The sequence below is a fragment of the Salvelinus sp. IW2-2015 genome, linkage group LG24, assembly GCF_002910315.2.
Source record: "Salvelinus sp. IW2-2015 linkage group LG24, ASM291031v2, whole genome shotgun sequence".
NCBI classification, from domain to species: Eukaryota; Metazoa; Chordata; class Actinopteri; order Salmoniformes; family Salmonidae; genus Salvelinus; species Salvelinus sp. IW2-2015.
The window spans coordinates 8,997,533-9,016,285 of NC_036864.1; the positions used below are offsets into that span (position 1 = coordinate 8,997,533).

General features: G+C 42.5%; 1 protein-coding gene across 1 annotated transcript in view; it reads left to right on the top strand.

The window, feature by feature from the left end:
* LOC111951396 (myotubularin-related protein 5-like) overlaps positions 1 to 18,753 on the top strand; it is a 95,423-nt gene that overhangs the window by 42,849 nt on the left and 33,821 nt on the right. Inside the window, 4 exon segments of the mRNA XM_023969459.2 lie at positions 11,100 to 11,185; positions 13,476 to 13,613; positions 13,900 to 14,025; positions 14,254 to 14,364. Of these exon segments, the coding sequence (XP_023825227.2) occupies positions 11,100 to 11,185; positions 13,476 to 13,613; positions 13,900 to 14,025; positions 14,254 to 14,364 (461 nt within the window).

An 18,753-nucleotide genomic window follows, 5' to 3' on the forward strand; every position in this document is an offset into this window, starting at 1 on the left:
GGTTAGTTGTGTTTCGGAGACGCGCGGCTCTTGACTTCGCCTCTCACGAGTCCGTACGGCGTTGCACGATGAGACAAGACTAACTACCAATTGATACCACGAATTGGGGAGAAAAAAATAAATGAAACGACTGAACAAATGAAACAGCACAGCAAGTAAGTGAAAGAATCAGTTTAGATTATATTTTACTGTAATGGGAGCACACTTAAATGCAACAAAATAACTTTTGTCAGGTGTGATGTGGTGTGTTGAACCTTTATTTAACTAGCAAGTCAGTTAGAAAAAATTCATTTACAATGACGCCCACCCCTACGACGCTGGCCAATTGTGCACCGCCCAATGGGACTCCCAATCATGCCAGATGTGTTACAGCCTGGATTCGAACCAGGGACTGTAGTGATGCCTCTGCACAGAGATGCAGTCCTTAAAACACACACGCGCAGTGGTTTAACTATTTAACTGTAACTAGAATGCTTAAAAGGCAGCTAAAATGTTAAATATCGGTATAATTTTGGGGGGGGGGGCAAGGAAAATATTGTTATCGGCAAAAATTTAATACAATCGGTGCATCCCAAGTATTACATTTTAGTCACTTAGCAGATGCTCTACTCAATATATTTCATATTTCTTTCAGTACTGGTACCCCTGGGAATCGAACCCACAACCCTGGCGTTGCAAGCCCATGCTCTACCAACTGAGGACAGGACGTACATATGCCTCCTATCTACACAAATTACTCATCATATAAAATACATTCCAAGACTAGCACCTCTAATTACCTGCTCCATCTGCACCTTTGTTTAAGAAACTCAATATCGTGTCTATTTATGACATTGATGTACGCCAATTACGCACTTTCATCACCAAAAACTCATACCTCCAGACAATTTACCAACACCCTCAATGGATCTGCCAGGTAATTCTGAAATCCATCTATATAGAAGACACACTGCGATAACTTCACCCTCCAACTGCCACACTCGCATAGAATTGGCTATCAGACAGAGTACCACACTCTGGAATTCTTTTTCTCACAATTCAAAAACTCATGAAGCAAAGACTGGAATCAGCCTGATGAACCAAACTACTCAGTAATCCACTCACACACACGTTTTGTGATGCTGATCGGTTCATTTGACATTTATGAGTAGTGGGTTTTGTTATCCGTTTAAACAACCTTTCTATTTTTGTACTTATGTATTGTATATAGTTTGTGTGTGGTTTTACAGTATATAAGCCCTTCCAACCACACCTACACAGTTTATATATTGGTTTTATCTGTAATGTGTTTTATCACTTATTGTTGGTCAAAAAATTAAACCTAAAAGTCTGGGATATGCAACTGTATCGATTTTCCCGCCCATCACTATCTTACTCTCAGTCTGTCTTAAAGAAAAAGATGAGCTCAATGCCACAAACTGTACATCATGACACAGTTATTGTTGAACAGTGGTTTAGGTACCTCTGTCTAAGGCTCAGACACACCAATAGTGTTTGCTGGGCAGGATATTCACCTCTGAATGTAATTTTCAAATGTGTGGCACAGATTTTACATGTACTGTAGAGTCGCATAAAAATGTTGGCAGACAGACATCTAAAGCGGGTGTCCCTATAACAAAGCTCGATCAGCAGACGATGCTATCCACATTCGTGTAATGTGTGTGAGCCTAAACCTGGCCTTGAGGGATCATGACCCAGAAGGGACTGGCCTTGTTCCAGGCTGCCTCACTAATAAGCAAACACTTCTTGCACAACGCTCTTGCGATTCTTCCAAACACAGTATGATTTCTCTTCAGAATTCAGCTAAGACATTAGTGCTGCTCATCTTAGCAGAATGACAAAAGCCTTCTTATGTAACCTCTACAAATCACTGTTAACCATCGTTTGAGCTTCTCTGTCCAGACAGTCGTCTTCACACAGAATTCACTTTGTGTCACAGCATGACTAGTCCATGAAAGAGACATTATTCCCAAAGTAAAGGAAGAGAGAGTTTGTGGTTGAATGCTGTGTCAGTCTGAGAAAATAATAAAAGCCTCAGCTCTTATCACGGGAACAAAACCGGACCCGGTAAGCCAGCCACAATACAACCAACTAGGGCAGGCAGACAACTCCCAAAACCAAACACACAGATGGGAAGAAATAGCCTACCTCACTCTCTTCTGCACTCTTCCTTCCCCAAGTGTCTCTTACTCCATCTCACCTGTGCTACCATCCCCGTCTCGCGAAAGATGGGAGTCATGAGACAATGTTGCGTTCAGTAGACCAGCTGTCCTTCATTCCTGACCACTTAAAAAAAAACATTCTAGTGTCAAACCCCATATGACCAGTCAAACACAGAGCTGCAGGAATGCAGGCAGCCAGCCTTTCATATTACATGTACTCTGTCATTCGTTTAAAACACCACTCAAGTTCTGTCTAAACAGAGCAGGAAGGAATTTAAATGTTCAACTTCTTATCGCACTGCTGTTATTAATTTAGACCTACTTCGTGCTACATTAAGTGATGTGCAGCAGCATAGAGAGGAGGGATGCTAGTAGTAGATTATCAAAGTACATAAATGATCCATACTGCAATACCACTTACATGCATGTCCAATACATTCCTTTATTTTATGTAGTATGCTAGCGTGGATATTGGAACGTATTGTTTCAGTGCAGCAGCGGTGGTGAAGAGTGTGTTTTCTACACGTACTCAGAGGACCTCCTCAGTGGTGACTGTAAACTGACTGAGTTCATAAAACTTCCTTAAGTTTGGCTCTGTAGCTTCAGCACGTAGCACAGGTAGTAGTGTGTGTGTGTGTGTCTTTATTTCACAGAACATAGTCCTCATGCATTTTGTGTGGGTGACAAGTGCACGTAGATATGTGAATGGTTAATATGTGCATAAGAGCTTGCGTGACCAACAAATCTGTCGAAGGGAGAATATTTGACAGTACTGTCTGTTACTACATGCACGTGGCCTGGCCAGTGTTTACACATCTGTGTTTGCAATGCAATTAGTCTAGGGCTGGGCATACGCCTAAAAATCATATATTTTTTCAAACATATGGCGATTCACAATATACACTGAGTGTACAAAACATTAAGAACACCTTTCCTTCCCCTTCACTACGCTGATCGAAGTGGATTTAACAAGTGACATCAATAAGGGATCATAGCTTTCACCTGGATTCACCTGGTCAGTTGATGTCATGGAAAGAGCAGGTGTTCATAACGATTCGTAAACTCTGTGTATAGAGCCTCCCGCGGTCTATGGCACTGCATCACGACAGACCGGGTTGATCCCAGGCTGTGTCAGAGCCAGCCGTGACCTGGAGACCCATGAGGCAGCTCACAATTGCTCTGCGTCGTCCGGGTTACGGGAAGGTTTGCCGGCCGGGATTTCCTTGTCCCATCGCACTGTAGCAACGCCTTGTGGGGGCCGGTGCCTGCAAGCTGACACTGGTCGCCAGCTGGCCTTCCGCAACAACAAACTCGCAAATAATGTAATAATTTATTTAAATTGTTTAAAGTTTTTTTGCAATAATCACTGATCTGGCATTCAAGTCTATGAAAATGCTCTTGTTACTAATTTAACCAAAACCATGCTAATGCCACATCACTAATAATAACCAACTTTTTGTAGTAGCATTATAGAAATTAGGTCTCAAACAATCTCTCAACACAAGCCCACGTGTCAGTGAGTAGCAGCTTATCTTTATATTTAAAGTCTTGCCAACTTGGATCTATTTGCTAGCTAACAAGGTTAAACAGTTGATTGTTATGAACACACCGTCCCGTCTCCTCGTCTCCAACTTTGACAGCATACTGCCTGTCCCTTTTTCAGATGTTGAAATAAAGTGGCCTACCTTATTCCTCAGAATGAGAACGAGTTGCCAATTCCTTATATAATAGTTTTTTATCCTCATGCATATTTAAAAACAGACTAGGCAGATGGTATAACAGTCTGTGGCTAAAATGCTGCTAGCGGTACCGCGTGAGACAGAAACTGAGCATTCATTTTCCAGAATCAGAATCAATTAAACACAATTAAACATCAAACACTCCGTTTTAGTAGGGTCTGCTTTTCAAGCAATTAGAGGGTTGTCGTCTATTATAGTAAAATAGTGTCTCAATGTGTTTGTGTCCATATGACTGATTCTGTTTGACAAACCTCAAATGCAAACAGCCAGTGGAGGATCACAAATGCAAATAGCCTTGTTGTCAGAGGACTTTCATCTTTGTTGTTGTGAGTGGCATGGAGGGCTTGGTGTGTGGGGGAGGGCTTGGTGTGTAAATGGGAAGTGCACAGTCACAGCAGAAGAGTGAAGGAGACAAGACCAAAAGACAACGTGAACAAGCGGACATTAGCGTTCATAAAAAATGAGGGAAAAAATACTCGATCTGATAGATACATTTCCCAGCGCTACATGAGTCAATCGTAACGTGGTACGTAGGCAGTGGCACATCACCTATGTGAATTTTGATGGTGCTGCTTTTTGACTCCAACACCAGTTTACACTAATGCAGACACCTGATGTCATACTAGGGAAATTGTGTTTACATAGCTAGGGCCATGCCCAGTGAGTCCCAGGAGCAGGGCTTTTTTGGTAAAACACCACGTAATCTGGAGGTGGAAACACAAAAATCTGAGGATTTTAGTAAAACGCCAGGGTAAATCTTCAGTGGAACTGGAGTCACTGGCCAGTAGTAACATTACCCTCCATACAACCCCCTTCACTGTTATAAATAAATAAATGATAACACCACAACAAAAAAATTTTACTATATCCACACCAATCACTGCTCAAGGCTGATAACATAGMTCAACCTAGTGGCAGAGGAATCACAGGGTGTGTACCTGACTGTGTCTGTTATGGTAACTGTAGTCTTTTGTGAAACATTATTATTAAAGGTCATTTTAGGTTACTGTAAGTTTGTTGTGGTGTTATCATTAAATTTATTTACATTTACATTTAAGTCATTTAGCAGACGCTCTTATCCAGAGCGACTTACAAATTTATAACAGTGAAGGGGGTTTGTATGGAGGGTAAATGTTACTACTGGGCCCAGTGACTCCAGTTCCACTGAAGATTTACCCTGGCGTTTTACTAAAAATCCTCAGATTTTTGTGTTTCCACCTCCAGATTTACCGTGGTGTTTTACCAAAAACAGCCCTGCTCCTGGGACTCACTGGGCCATGGCCTCAGTGGACCTGCTCTGACTTTGGGCCAGGAAGCCCTAGCTATGTAAACACAATTTCCCTAGTATGACATCAGGATGTCTGCATTAGTGTAACACTGGTGTTGGAGTCAAAAAGCAGCACCATCAAAATTCACATAGGTGATGTGCCACTGCCTACGTACCACGTTACGATTGACTCATGTAGCGCTGGGAAATGTATCTATCAGATCGAGTATTTTTTTCCTCATTTTTATGAACGCTAATGTCCGCTTGTTCACGTTGTCTTTTTGGTCTTGTCTCCTTCACTCCTTCTGCTGTGACTGTGCACCTTCCCATTTACACACCAAGCCCCTCCCCCACACACCAAGCCCCTCCCCATGCCACTCACAACAACAAAGATGAAAGATCCTCTGACAACAAGGCTATTTGCATTTGTGATCCTCCACTGGCTGTTTGCATTTGAGGTTTTGTCAAACAGAATCAGTCATATGGACACAAACACATTGAGACACTATTTTACTATAATAGACGACAACCCCTCTAATTGCTTGAAAAGCAGACCCTACTAAAACGGGAGTGTTTGATGTTTAATTGTGTTTAATTGATTCTGATTCTGGAAAATGAATGCTCMGTTTCTGTCTCACGCGGGTACCGCTAGCAGCATTTTAGCCACAGACTGTTATACCATCTGCCTAGTCTGTTTTATAAATATGCATGAGGATAAAAAACTATTATATAAGGAATTGGCAACTCGTTCTCATTCTKAGGAATAAGGTAGGCCACTTTATTTCAACATCTGAACAAAGTGGACAGGCTAGTATGCTGTTCAAACAGTTGGAGACGGACGGACGGGTGTGTTCATAACAAATCAACTGTTTAACCTTGTTAGCTAGCAAATAGATCCAAGTTGGCAAGACTTTAAATATAAAGATAAGCTGGCTACTCACTGACACGTGGGCTTGTGTTGAGAGATTGTTTGAGACCTAATTTTCTATAATGCCTACTACAAAAAGTTGGTTATTATTAGTGAATGTGCATTATGCATGGTTTTGGTTAAATTAGTAACAAGAGCATTTTCATAGACTTGAATGCCAGATCAGTGATTATTGCAAAAAAATMTTYTAAACWATTTAAATAAAATGATTACATTATTTGCGAGTTTGTTGTTGCGGAAGGCCAGCTGGCGACCAGTGTCAGCTTGCAGGCACCCGGCCCGCCACAAGGCGTTGCTACAGTGCGATGGGACAAGGAAATCCCGGCCGGCCAAACCTTCCCCTAACCCGGACGACGCAGAGCCAATTGTGAGCTGCCTCATGGGTCTCCAGGTCACGGCTGGCTGCTGACACAGCCTGGGATCAACCCGGGTCTGTCGTGATGCAGTGCCATAGACCGCGGGAGGCCTCTATACACAGAGTTTACGAATCGTTATGAACACCTGCTCTTTCCATGACATCAACTGACCAGGTGAATCCAGGTGAAAGCTATGATCCCTTATTGATGTCACTTGTTAAATCCACTTCGATCAGCGTAGATGAAGGGGAGGAAAGGTGTTCTTAATGTTTTGTACACTCAGTGTATATTGTGAATCGCCCATATGTTTGAAAAATATATGATTTTTAGGCCGTATTGCCCAGCCCTAGACTAATTGCATTGCAAACACAGATGTGTAAACACTGGCCAGGCCACGTGCATGTAGTAACAGACAGTACTGTCAAATATTCTCCCTTCGACAGATTTGTTGGTCACGCAAGCTCTTATTGCACATATTAACCCATTCAATATACTACGTGCACTTGCTCACACCACACAAAATGCATGAGGACTATGTTCTGTGAAATAAAGACACACACACACACACTAACTACTGTGCTACGTGCTGAAGCTCACAGAGCCAAACCTTAAGGAAGTTTTTATGAACTCAGTCAGTTTACAGTCCACCACTGAGGAGGTCCTCTGAGTACGTGTAGAAAACACACTCTTCACCACCGCCTGGCTGCCACTGAAACAATACGTTCCAATATCCACGCTAGCATACTACATAAAATAAAGGAATGTATTGGACATGCATTGTAAGTGGTATTGCAGTATGGATCATTTAGGTACTATTGATAATCTACTACTAGCCATCCCCTCCCTTCTATGCTGCCTGCACATCACTTAATGTAGCACGAAGTAGGTCTAAATTAATAAACAGCAGTGCGATAAGAAAGTTGAACATTTAAATTCCTTCCCTGGCCTCTGTTTAGACAGAACTTGAGTGGTGTTTTAAACGAATGACAGAGTACATGTAATATGAAAGGCTGGCTGCCTGCATTCCTGCAGCTCTGTGTTTGACTGGTCATCATGGGGTTTTGACACTAGAATGTTTTTTTTTAAGTGGTCAGGAATGAAGGACAGCTGGTCTACTGAACGCAACCCACTGTCTCATGACTCCCATCTTATCGCGAGACGGGGATGGTAGCACAGGTGAGATGGAGTAAGAGAACACTTGGGGGAAGGAGMGAGTGCAGAAGAGAGGATGAGTAGGCTATTTCCTTCCCATCTGTGTGTTTGGTTTTGGGAGTTGTCTGCCTGCCCTAGTTGGTTGTATTGTGRCTGGGCTTACCGGGCTCCGGGTTTTGTTCCCCGTGATAAAGAGCCTGAGGCTTTTATTATTTTCTCAGACTGACACAGCATTCAACCACAAACTCTCTCTTCCTTTACTTTGGGAATAATGTCTCTTTCAGTGACTAGTCCCATGCTGTGACGCAACAAAGTGAATTCTGTGTGAAGACGACTGTCTGGACAGAGAAGCTCAAACGATGGTTAACAGTGATTTGTAGAGGTTACATAAGAAGGCTTTTGTCATTCTGCTAAGATGAGCAGCACTAATGTCTTAGCTGAATTCTGAAGAGAAATCATACTGTGTTTGGGAAGAATCGCAAGAGCGTTGTGCCAAGAAAGTGTTTGCTTATTAGTGAGACAGCCTGGAACAAGGCCAGTCCCTTCTGGGTCATGATCCCTCAAGGCCAGGTTTAAGGCTCACACACTCACACACATTACACGAATGTGGATCTAGCATTCGTCTGCTGATCGAGCTTTTGTTATAGGGACCACCCGCTTTAGATGTCTGTCTGCCAACATTTTTCATGCGACTCTACAGTACATGTAAAATCTGTGCACACTCAATTTGAAAATTACATTCAGAGGTGAAGTACTCCTGCCCAGCAAACACTATTGGTGTGTCTGAGCCCTTAGACTAGAGGTACCTAAACCACTGTGTCAACAATAACTGTGTCATGATGTAACAGTTTGTGGCATTGAGCTCATCTTTTTCTTTAAGACAGACTGAGAGTAAGATAGTGATGGGCGGGAAAAATCGATACAGTTGCATATCCCCAGACTTTTAGGTTTAATTTATTTGCACTCAAAACAATAAGTGATAAAAAAACAATACAGATAAAAACCAATATATAAACTGTGTAGGTGTGGTTGGAAGGGCCTTATATACTGTAAAAACCACACCACAAACTATATACAATACATAAGTACAAAAATAAGAAAGGTTTGTTWAAACGGATAACAAAACCCACTACTCATAAATGTACAAATGAACCGATCAGCAATCACAAAACAGTGTGTGTGAGTGAGATTACTGAGTAGTTTGGTTCATCAGGCTGATTCCCAGTCTTTGCTTCATGAGGTTTTTGAATTGTGAAGAAAAGAATTCCAGAGTGTATGGTACCTCTGTCTGATAGCCAATTCTCTATGCGAGGTGTGGCAGTTGGGAGGGTGAAGGTTATCGCAGTGTGTCTTTCTATATAGATGGATTTCAGAATTAACCTGGCAGAATCCATTGAAGGGTGTTGGTAAATTGTCTGGGAGGTATGAGTTTTTGGTGATGAAAGTGCGTAATTGGCGTACATCAATGTCATAAATAGACAMGATATTGAGTTTCTTAAACAAAGGTGCAGATGGAGCCAGGTAATTAGAGGTGGCTAGTCTTGGAAATKTATTTTATATGATGAGTAATTTGTGTAGATAGGAGGCATATGTACAGTCCTGTCCTCAGTTGGTAGAGCATGGCGCTTGCAACGCCAGGGTTGTGGGTTCGATTCCCACGGGGGTACCAGTACTGAAAGAAATATGAAAATATATGAGTAAGAGCATCTGCTAAGTGACTAAAATGTAAATACTTGGGATGCACCGATTTTATTACATTTTTGCCGATATACAATATTTTCCTTGCCCCCCCCCCCCAAAATTATACCGATATTTAACATTTTAGCTGCCTTTTAAGCATTCTAGTACAGTTAAATAGTTAAACCACTGCGCGTGTGTGTTTTAAGGCACTGCATCTCYGTGCAAGAGGCATCACTACAGTCCCTGGTTCGAATCCAGGCTGTAACACATCTGGCCATGATTGGGAGTCCCATTGGGCGGTGCACAATTGGCCCAGCGTCGTAGGGGGTGGGCCGTCATTGTAAATAGAATTTGTTCTTAACTGACTTGCCTAGTTAAATAAAGGTTACACACACCACATCACACTGACCAAAAGTTATTTTGTTGGCATTTAAGTGTGCTCCATTACCAGTAAAATATAATCTAAACTGATTTCTTCACTTACTTGCTGTGCTGTTTTCATTTGTTCATCGTTTCATTATCTTTTTTCTCCCCATTTCGTGGTATCCAATTGGTAGTTAGTCTTGTCTCATCGCTGCAACGCCCGTACGACTCGTGAGAGGCGAAAGTCAAAGAGCCGCGTCCTCCGAAACACAACCTAACCAAGACGCAATCTTCTTGGACATAGATGCCCACTTACCCCGGAATCCAGCGCGCACCAATGTGTCGGAGGAAACGCCTGTACACCTGGCGACCATTGTCAGCATTCACTGCGCCCGGCCTGGCCAGCCAAAACCCTCCCCTAACCGCGACGACGTTGGGCCAATTGTGCGCCGCCCCATAGGGTCTCCTCCGGCTGCAACAGAACCTGGACTCCAACTCAGAATCTCTCGTGGCACAGCGTAGCGCTGCGATGCAGTGCTTAGACCCACTGCCCCACTCGGGAGGACCGAGTCGTTTCATTCTCAACCGGGATTTCATCATGCATGTCAAGCAGTGAAGTTTCAGCTCTGTCTGTCCGGTGGCCTCTCTTCTCGGTGCCCGCTGTCACTGTGTCCGTTTCCATCTTGTCCAGCTGTGTATGTAACATTTCACGTTAACCCTGTTTCTTGTCTGCATCGAAGTAGAGGTCCTTGTACCTAGCATCRAGCATGGTGGCGACACAGTAAAGAGGCTCAGAGAGAATGCCACCGAATCGCTTGTTCACAGCCTCAAGTACTTTTGTAAGTTTTAACCCCATGGTCTGTGTCGRCAATTTTATTGAGCAGGCGCTTCAATGCCATGACAGAGGGTATCACGTCTGCTGCAGACGCAGTTGAGCTGATTTCTCGAGTCAGTTGTTTGAATGGAGCTAGGAGTGTTCATGTTTCCAACATGTTCTCAAATGCCATTGAAATGGCAGCAGCGGTATGAGAACCAGCACATTCTTGAGCATGCAATACGGCTTTCCTCAGTACAACATCTAATTTTATTGGTCACATATACAGTTGGTTGGAAGTTTACATACACCTTAGCCAAATACATTTAAACTCAGTTTTTCACAATTCCTGACATTTTCATCCTAGTAAAAATTCCCTGTCTTAGGTCAGTTAGGCTAATTTTCTCATGCTCTCTCGTCTCTGTGCAGMAATATAGTGAGAAATATGTTTGGAACATAAAATCACAGTATCGAATTGCAATACATATAGAATCGGCGCCTAAGAATTGTAATAATATTGTATGGTGAGGTCCCTGACAATCCCCAGCCCTACAGTAGAGGACTAGGCCCTGACAGATAACTCGGCTCTCTGATCAAGCGTTCCGACCTGATCTTTGTCACCCTCTCTCTTTCTCCAGGGGGCAGTGAGGGCCAAGGTCACATTCTCCAGCGCTTTCCTGAGAAAGACTGGGAGGACAATCCCTTTCCACAAGGCATCGAACTGGTATGTAACTAACATAACTCACACACAAACGAATGCACAATTGCCTACATATTTACCCGATTCTACATACAGTTGAAGTCGGAAGTTTACATTCACCTTAGCCGAATACATTTAAACCTCAGGTTTTCCACAATTCCTGGCATTTAATTCCTAGTAAACAATTCCCTGTCTTAAGTCAGTTAGATCACCACTTTATTTTAAGAATGTGAAATGTCAGAATAATAGTAGTGAGTGATTTATTTCAGATTTTATTCTTTCATCACATTCCCAGTGGGTCAAAAGTGTACATACACTCAATAGTATTTGGTAACATTGCCTTTAAATGTTTTAACTTGGGTCAACCGCTTTCGGGTAGCCTTCCACAAGCTTCCCACAATAAGTTGGGTGAATTTTGGCCCATTCCTCCTGACAGAGCTGTGTAACTGAGTCAGTTTGTAGCCTCCTTGCTCGCGCACGCTTTTTCAGTTCTGCCCACCATTTTTATGGGAGTGAGGGCAGGGCTTTGTGATGGCCACTTCAATACCTTGACTTTGTTGTCGCTTAAGCCATTTGGCATAAACTTTGGAAGTATGCTTTGGGTCGTTGTCCCATTTGCAAGACCCGATTGCGACCAAGCTTTAACTTCCTGACTGACGTCTTGAGATGTTGCTTCAATATATCCACATAATGTCTTCCTCCTCATGATGCCATCTATTTTGTGAAGTGCACCAGTCCCTCCTGCAGCAAAGCACCCACAACATGATGCTGCCACCCCTGTGCTTCAACGGTTGCGGACGATGTTCCTTCGGCTTGCAAGCCCCCCCGTTTTCCTCCAAACATAACGATGGTCATTATAGCCAAACAGTTCTATCTTTGTTTCATCAGACCAGAGACCTTTCTCCAAAAGTATGCTCTTTGTTCCCATGTGCAGTTGCAAACCGTAGTCTGGCTTTTTTATGGCGGTTTTGGAGCAGTGGCTTCATCCTTGCTGAGTGGCCTTCCAGGTTGTGTCAATATAGGACTCCGTTTTACTGTGGATACTAGATACTTTTGTACCTGTTTCTCCCAGCATCTTCACAAGGTCCTTTGCTGTGTTTTGGGATTGAGTTGCACCTTTCGCACCAAGGTAGTTCATCTCTAGGAGACCGAACGCGTCTCTTCCTGAGCGTATGATGGCTGCGTGGTTCCATGGTGTTTATACTTGCGTGCTATTGTTTGTACAGATGAACGTTGATACCTTCAGGCTTTTGGAAATTGCTCCCAAGGATGAACCAGACTGTGTAGGTCAACAACAACAAAAATTCTGAGGTCTTGGCTGATTCTTTTGATTTTCCCATGATGTCAAGCAAAAGAGGCAGTTGAGTTTGAAGGTAGGCCTTGAAATACATCCACAGGTACACCTCCAATTGACTCAAATGATGTCCAATTAGCCCATCAGAAGCTTCTAAAGCCATGACATCATGTTCTGAATTTTCCAAGCGTTTAAAGGCACAGTCAACTTAGTGTATGTAAACTCTGAGCCACTGGAATGTGATACAGTGAATTATAAGTGAAAAATCTGTTGTAAATAATTGTTGGAAAAATGACTTGTCATGCACAAAGTAGATGTCCTAACCGACTTGCGAAAACTATAGTTTGTTAACAAGAAATTTGTGGAGTGGTTGAAAAACGAGTTTTAATGACTCCAACCTAAGTGTATGTAAACTTCCGACTTCAACTGTACATCATCCGTACCTGAAGAAAGGCTGCAATCATGAAGGGATCTACATAACCCAGAATCATTTACTGTTAATGTATATTTAATGTCTCCCAAATAACCCTTATTCCAGTATTGTTTACCTCATTATTGTCTAATGTGTTTTGCCAGAATCAATATTGAAGAATTCCTAAGTGTTCATTATGTATTACAAGATGAATGCTTACAGAACAATGGTTATTCCTTGGTTTGCTTTTAGCCTGTTTCTCACCCCGATCCAAAATAAGGGTGTAAGGTTAATCATTTCTGACACGTGGAAAGTTTTCTTAACTTGGTATAGCCTAGCGGTGGAAAATAAACAAATGATAGGCTAGAGATCAGAGGTGAGTCACAGAGAKATGCAGAGTAGGGACATGTGACATACCACAACGGGATTCGGCCCACTAATACTGTATGTTCCTCTCCTGTCATCTATCTCTCCCTCTCCTATCCCTTTCACCTCATTCCCTTTTCCCTCCTCCTTCCCTTCTTTCTCGACCCCTGCTCCCCTTGACCCATTTTCTGTCAATCTTGCCCTCTCCCTCCTCTTTCTCCCTCTCTCCTTTTCTCTCTCAGTTCTGTCAGCCCAACGGATGGCAGTTAGTTCCAGAGAGGGAGCGTCCGTCGTTCTTCGTGTCGGTTTTGACCGACATCAACTCAGAGCGTCACTACTGTGCCTGTTTCACGTTCTGGGAGGGCCTGGACAACCCTCAGGTGAGAGACTGGAGGAGAAAGAGCCAATGTCATTATGAACCAGTAACGGTATTGTTACAGCTGTACTGTGTAGCAACAATGTGCCAACATTTTACGCTGGCAACAAAGTTGTGGAAATGAGACGATCTGATCATATTCGAAACAGGTAATGGTTTATAAAAGTTCCAAGCTGTATGTGACGTCTGTGATATGACGTTAGATGTTTAATGATACGTCTATAGAACATTTGCACAAAGTAGGCTACGTTCTGTACACTATGATATTCTGTCTCTTTCTGTGTGTGTAGCTACAGAAAGCTGAGGCCAGTGAGGTGGATGAGGAYGAAGTCCCAGGGCTGGTCCAACCGACCCAGGTCTTTGCCCCCAAGAGCCTGGTGCTGGTGTCCCGTCTGGACCACACAGAGGTCTTCAGGGTACAACGCACCTCAAAACAATACTGCACGTCCCTGTCCGATACTCCCATTGCACTTCTCATCTATGTTTCTTGTTACAACAAAGAGTGATTGAGACAACTCTAGGCTTGATTTGGCTGTATTTTGCTTTAGGTTGTGTTCTTCACCCACAAACCCTGTTTGTGTCATTTCACTACAAGGTAAGGAAAGTGTGTGCTTGTCTTTTGACTGGTTGCCTCCCCTGTCCAGAACTGTTTGGGGCTCATCTACGCCGTGCACGTAGATAGCCTCAGCGTTCCCTTGGAAACGGTGATCGGAAACCTCCTCACCTGCGTCATCCCCGTCGCTGGTGGTTCTCAGGTAAACACACCTCCTTTCAGCATGCATACCGACATTTACGTATTCTMCTGGGCTGTGCAACCCTCCCAACCAGCTAGCCTATTAGCTTGTTAGCCCCATCCAACCTGCTAGCATATTAGCTTAGCATGTTGACCGACGCAGTCTGCTAGCACATTACTTTAACCAACCTGTTTGCATTGTAGCTTAGCATTAGCGGGTGTGCTATGCTAACCCACATTGCCGAGTCAATGCCGGGTCCTCAGCAAAGGGGAGATGGCCAGCATAGTAACCTACACACCACAGGAGGTTGGTGGCACCTTAATCGGGAGGACGGGCTTGTGGTAATGGCTTTAGCGGAATTAGTGGAATGCTATCAAATRCATCAAACGCATGGTTTCCATGTGTTTGATGCCATTCCAATCGCTCCGTTCCAGGCATTATTATTATGAATCTTCTCCCTTTAGCAGCCTCCACTGCTACACACTATGTATAGGAATATTTTCTTAGCTCTTGTATTCACCCTATGTGCACAATTTAAACGTACTGTTTGTCTCAAACTAATTCAATGACGCTACAGCATGAAGTAGTGTAACATACAGTAAACTAGTATACTAAATCGTGCACTACTAGTATATTGGGCCTATACGTACATTTCTGTACATTTTGTTCCCTTGTGTAACATGCCATTGAACCCCGCTGTACATTGGTTCCTCCTGTGTGTTACAGATAAATGAGTCCCCAGTATGTAGTTTAAATCTTTCGGTTCCTCAGGCCCTAGCCTGTGACTGGCTACTGGGCTGCTTTCAGGACCAGGTAACATCACCTTCCGGCAGCTTCTTACCAATCCGCTTGCCTCATTGTGATTTTTATCTATTTAGATTAACATGAAGATTCTAAAAAGTCTGTTTTGTATTTCCTGTAATCATCWCAAACCATGCTGATTAATATTCACTCAGTGGTTTGCAGTTTGCTCTAGTCTGCTTTTGTGGGATTTGTGGCCTAACGATGCTGCGTATTCCATGCTACATTAACCTGTCAACCATTTCGATCATTTTTGAGACYTTTTTAAAGTCAAAGAMTTGTTTTGATTCTGTGTGCCGTTGTTTGTCGTGGATCGATCTGATGTGTTTGCCATTATTGATCTGTTATAGAAGTGCATAGACTTTTCACTTGGTGAGGAACACACACTGTACACACACACTGGTTCTCTGAGGGTGACCATATGGAGCACCAGATGGCCTCAAAGCAGGCAGTGCAGTGGTCTGAATGAAAGATGGGACTAATCAGCATTAACACAGACACAGACACACAGACACACACGCATAGATCTTGCAAACAAAAACAAACATACACTTGACTTACACACACTCAGAGACCTTCAGCCATTGGATACTATAGCACAGATCATTCTGTATTATAACAGTACTTGAAAAGCTATRCTAGGTGTTTGTTACGGTGYAATAGCAGGTTTGATACTATCAAATGTCTAACTTTTTATTARACTCAGGTCTAGACTTGCTAGGACTCTCCCCAGTCATGCCACGTCAACCACTGTCATCCCAACATACATTGCAACGCATCCACTTTACTACTGCAACTGGCAATTATCTCAACTGTCAGATATGCACTCCTGACATACAGAGCAGCGACCTTTAGCCCAATTACTGTACACTGGAATATATATGAGTCTGATATGGAACCTGCCTGAACGTTTGTGTGTGTGTGCGCGCACGTCTGCCCGTCTGTATGAGGGATTGAATAGATAATTGTAAATGACTGTATGTCTAGTCTCCACAATGTCTCCTGGTTACCAGCCCAAGAAYGTTCTGTCAATGGGCCAAGCTCCATAAATAACTTATTTGATTTCCTGAAATATTAACTGTAAAACATTAACTAAGCAGATTTACTGAAAAATGACAATGTTACACAAGTATAACATTTCAGTCCTCCGTTATTTCACCCCAAGGCCATGAACACATCATCTGATTAATTTACCCATTGGATGTATGTAGCTACGATAGAGCTGGGCGATATGGCAAATAAATTATCACAATATCTATATTTTTTCATTTGATAATGATAATTATCACGATATTAATCAAATAATGTTTAAAAGGTGCATATCTGCTTTGAAATCAAGAATGCCTGAACAAATCAAGAATGCCTGAACAAACCATGGTTAGAGCGTTAAGCCAGTAACCGAAAGGTTGCTAGATCGAATCCCCGAGCTGACAAGGTAAACATCTGTCGTTCTATCCCTGAACAAGGCAGTTAACCCACTGTTCCCCCATAGGCCGTCATTGTAAATAAGAAATTGTTCTTAACTGACTTGCCAAGTTAAATAAAGGTTAAAATTGTGAGCTACACATGGAAAATTGTTCCATGTTTGCTGCCAGGGAGCACATACCTGGGGTCAATTAAATTGATAAGCCTCTTGAAACCTTCCTTTTCGTCTACGCTAATTGGTAGCATGTCCTGAGCAATGCAATGCATAATAGCATTTGTGATGTCTTTGTCTTTTCAATGTTTGCATGTAGGGCATAAACGCTGTCAGTGTTGACTGCTTCGGGCAAACATCCCTAGATTTGGCTAGTGCTTGAGTGGTGTTTATCAATACCGTGGAGCAAACTCAAACTTCCTGCATGTTCCAAAGAGTGATTTTKCTTCAGATGTTGAAAAAGGTTTGTCGTATTACCAGACTTCGTAGCCACCTGTCTACGGCACAATTKGCACCGAACATTGCTCTGCTCTTTGTCGGACTTCAAAAAGCCAAACCACTTCCAAATTATTGAAACAGTTTAACCCTTTTTATCAATMATTTCTTYGTTGTTCGTGGTTAATAKTGGCTACTCCATCACTCRAGGTGCTATGTGGTTTTTAGTGGGCGCATACCTCTCCACGTGCATATTGTCACTTCTCYGCGCGTTCCTGYTKCGTCACAGAGGTGAAATGGACTGCTGTACCTAATTATTCTATATCGACATTAACAAAAGGAATCTAAACGTTTTTATATCGTTATTGAGGGAAGTAATTACCTCTGATATTGATTTATCGCCCAGCCCTAAGCTACATTGTCAGATATTAAATGTGGCTGAACTGAGCTGTGGATGCTTCCATTTTATTTCCCCAAAGTTGACAGCTGGTTTGACTCTGTGCCTTATGTTAATGTTGCTGCACTCTCATGTCATAATGCCACGCTGTTACCGTCTGTGTATATTTGTAATGTTAATCTTTTGTCATTGTTTTGTCATGTTTTTGTTTGGACCCTGTTGTCTCTAATCCGTGTTTTCTCCTATGGTGTATTTCTCTCTCTGTGTGTGGGGTGCTTGACTTGTGTAGCCGTGCCRGGAGGAGAGAGAGGAGAGCTTGGTACGCCGCCTGACTACTTTATTCTCCTTTCAACCAATCCGCTCCTAGCTTTACCTAATTCTGTCAGGATCCTCCTATGTCTATGTATCTCACCTACCTCTCTCTCAAGGGAACACCAATCAAATCACTTTGATAAGGCCCAATCTGTTACACAATGGCTGATCTTTTTACGATCTGTTATTGGTTGCCTGGAAAAATTCAAGGATATCTAATTGGTTGTTGATCAGACGAGTGACGGTGAAATGGTGTTCAACAGTTGGATCACTGCGTTCCATTTGCTGCTSCTGTAGAGAGCATGAGCTAACGCCAACCTTTCCTGTCCAGCTATACACAGATATACCTAGGCCCTGTATTTTAAGTACTTTTAAATGAATATTTGGCTACAGTAGATTCCTGCTTCTGGAGTTTATTTGAAAGCGTCTGTTTTTAAATCAATTCCCTATTTTATAGTGAATATGTATTTTTGAAGAATTTCAGTACTTAAAATAATTTGCATTCCTACTTGTCAAATGTGGTATACAGCCTCTGTAGRTAGTTCCAGTTGTTTCGGTGTATTCTGTTGTATTACTATGTGATGTCTGTCCTAGAGGCTGCTGTGGTTGTGTTTCTATKTGATGTATTGGATGCCTTCTTTGACCTTGTGCTACCTGTCCTGTATGCAACTCTTTGCAATCGGTCTTCATTTGCAGCCAAGACCCACTGTACTTATCATGCTGTGCAAATTGTGCCTTAACTCATGTCGGCTAACATGCTTTTTCAGTCTTGCGAATACTTAAAAATCCAAAACAGTCATTGACATTGCATGCAACATAAAGATCACACTTACAAATGATGGCAACTTATATCTTACAACAACTAGTACAACTCTCTTGACGTATAAATGTAATGTATGTGCTACAATGTGAAGTTTACATGACTAAGATGTTTCATGAATGTTACAATCAACAACAAAACAATCTAAATCATTCCGTCACTTCCCTCCCCTCTGCTTCACATGTCCGTAAGAACTATCCAGTAACACTAAACCAATAAGACATTTCA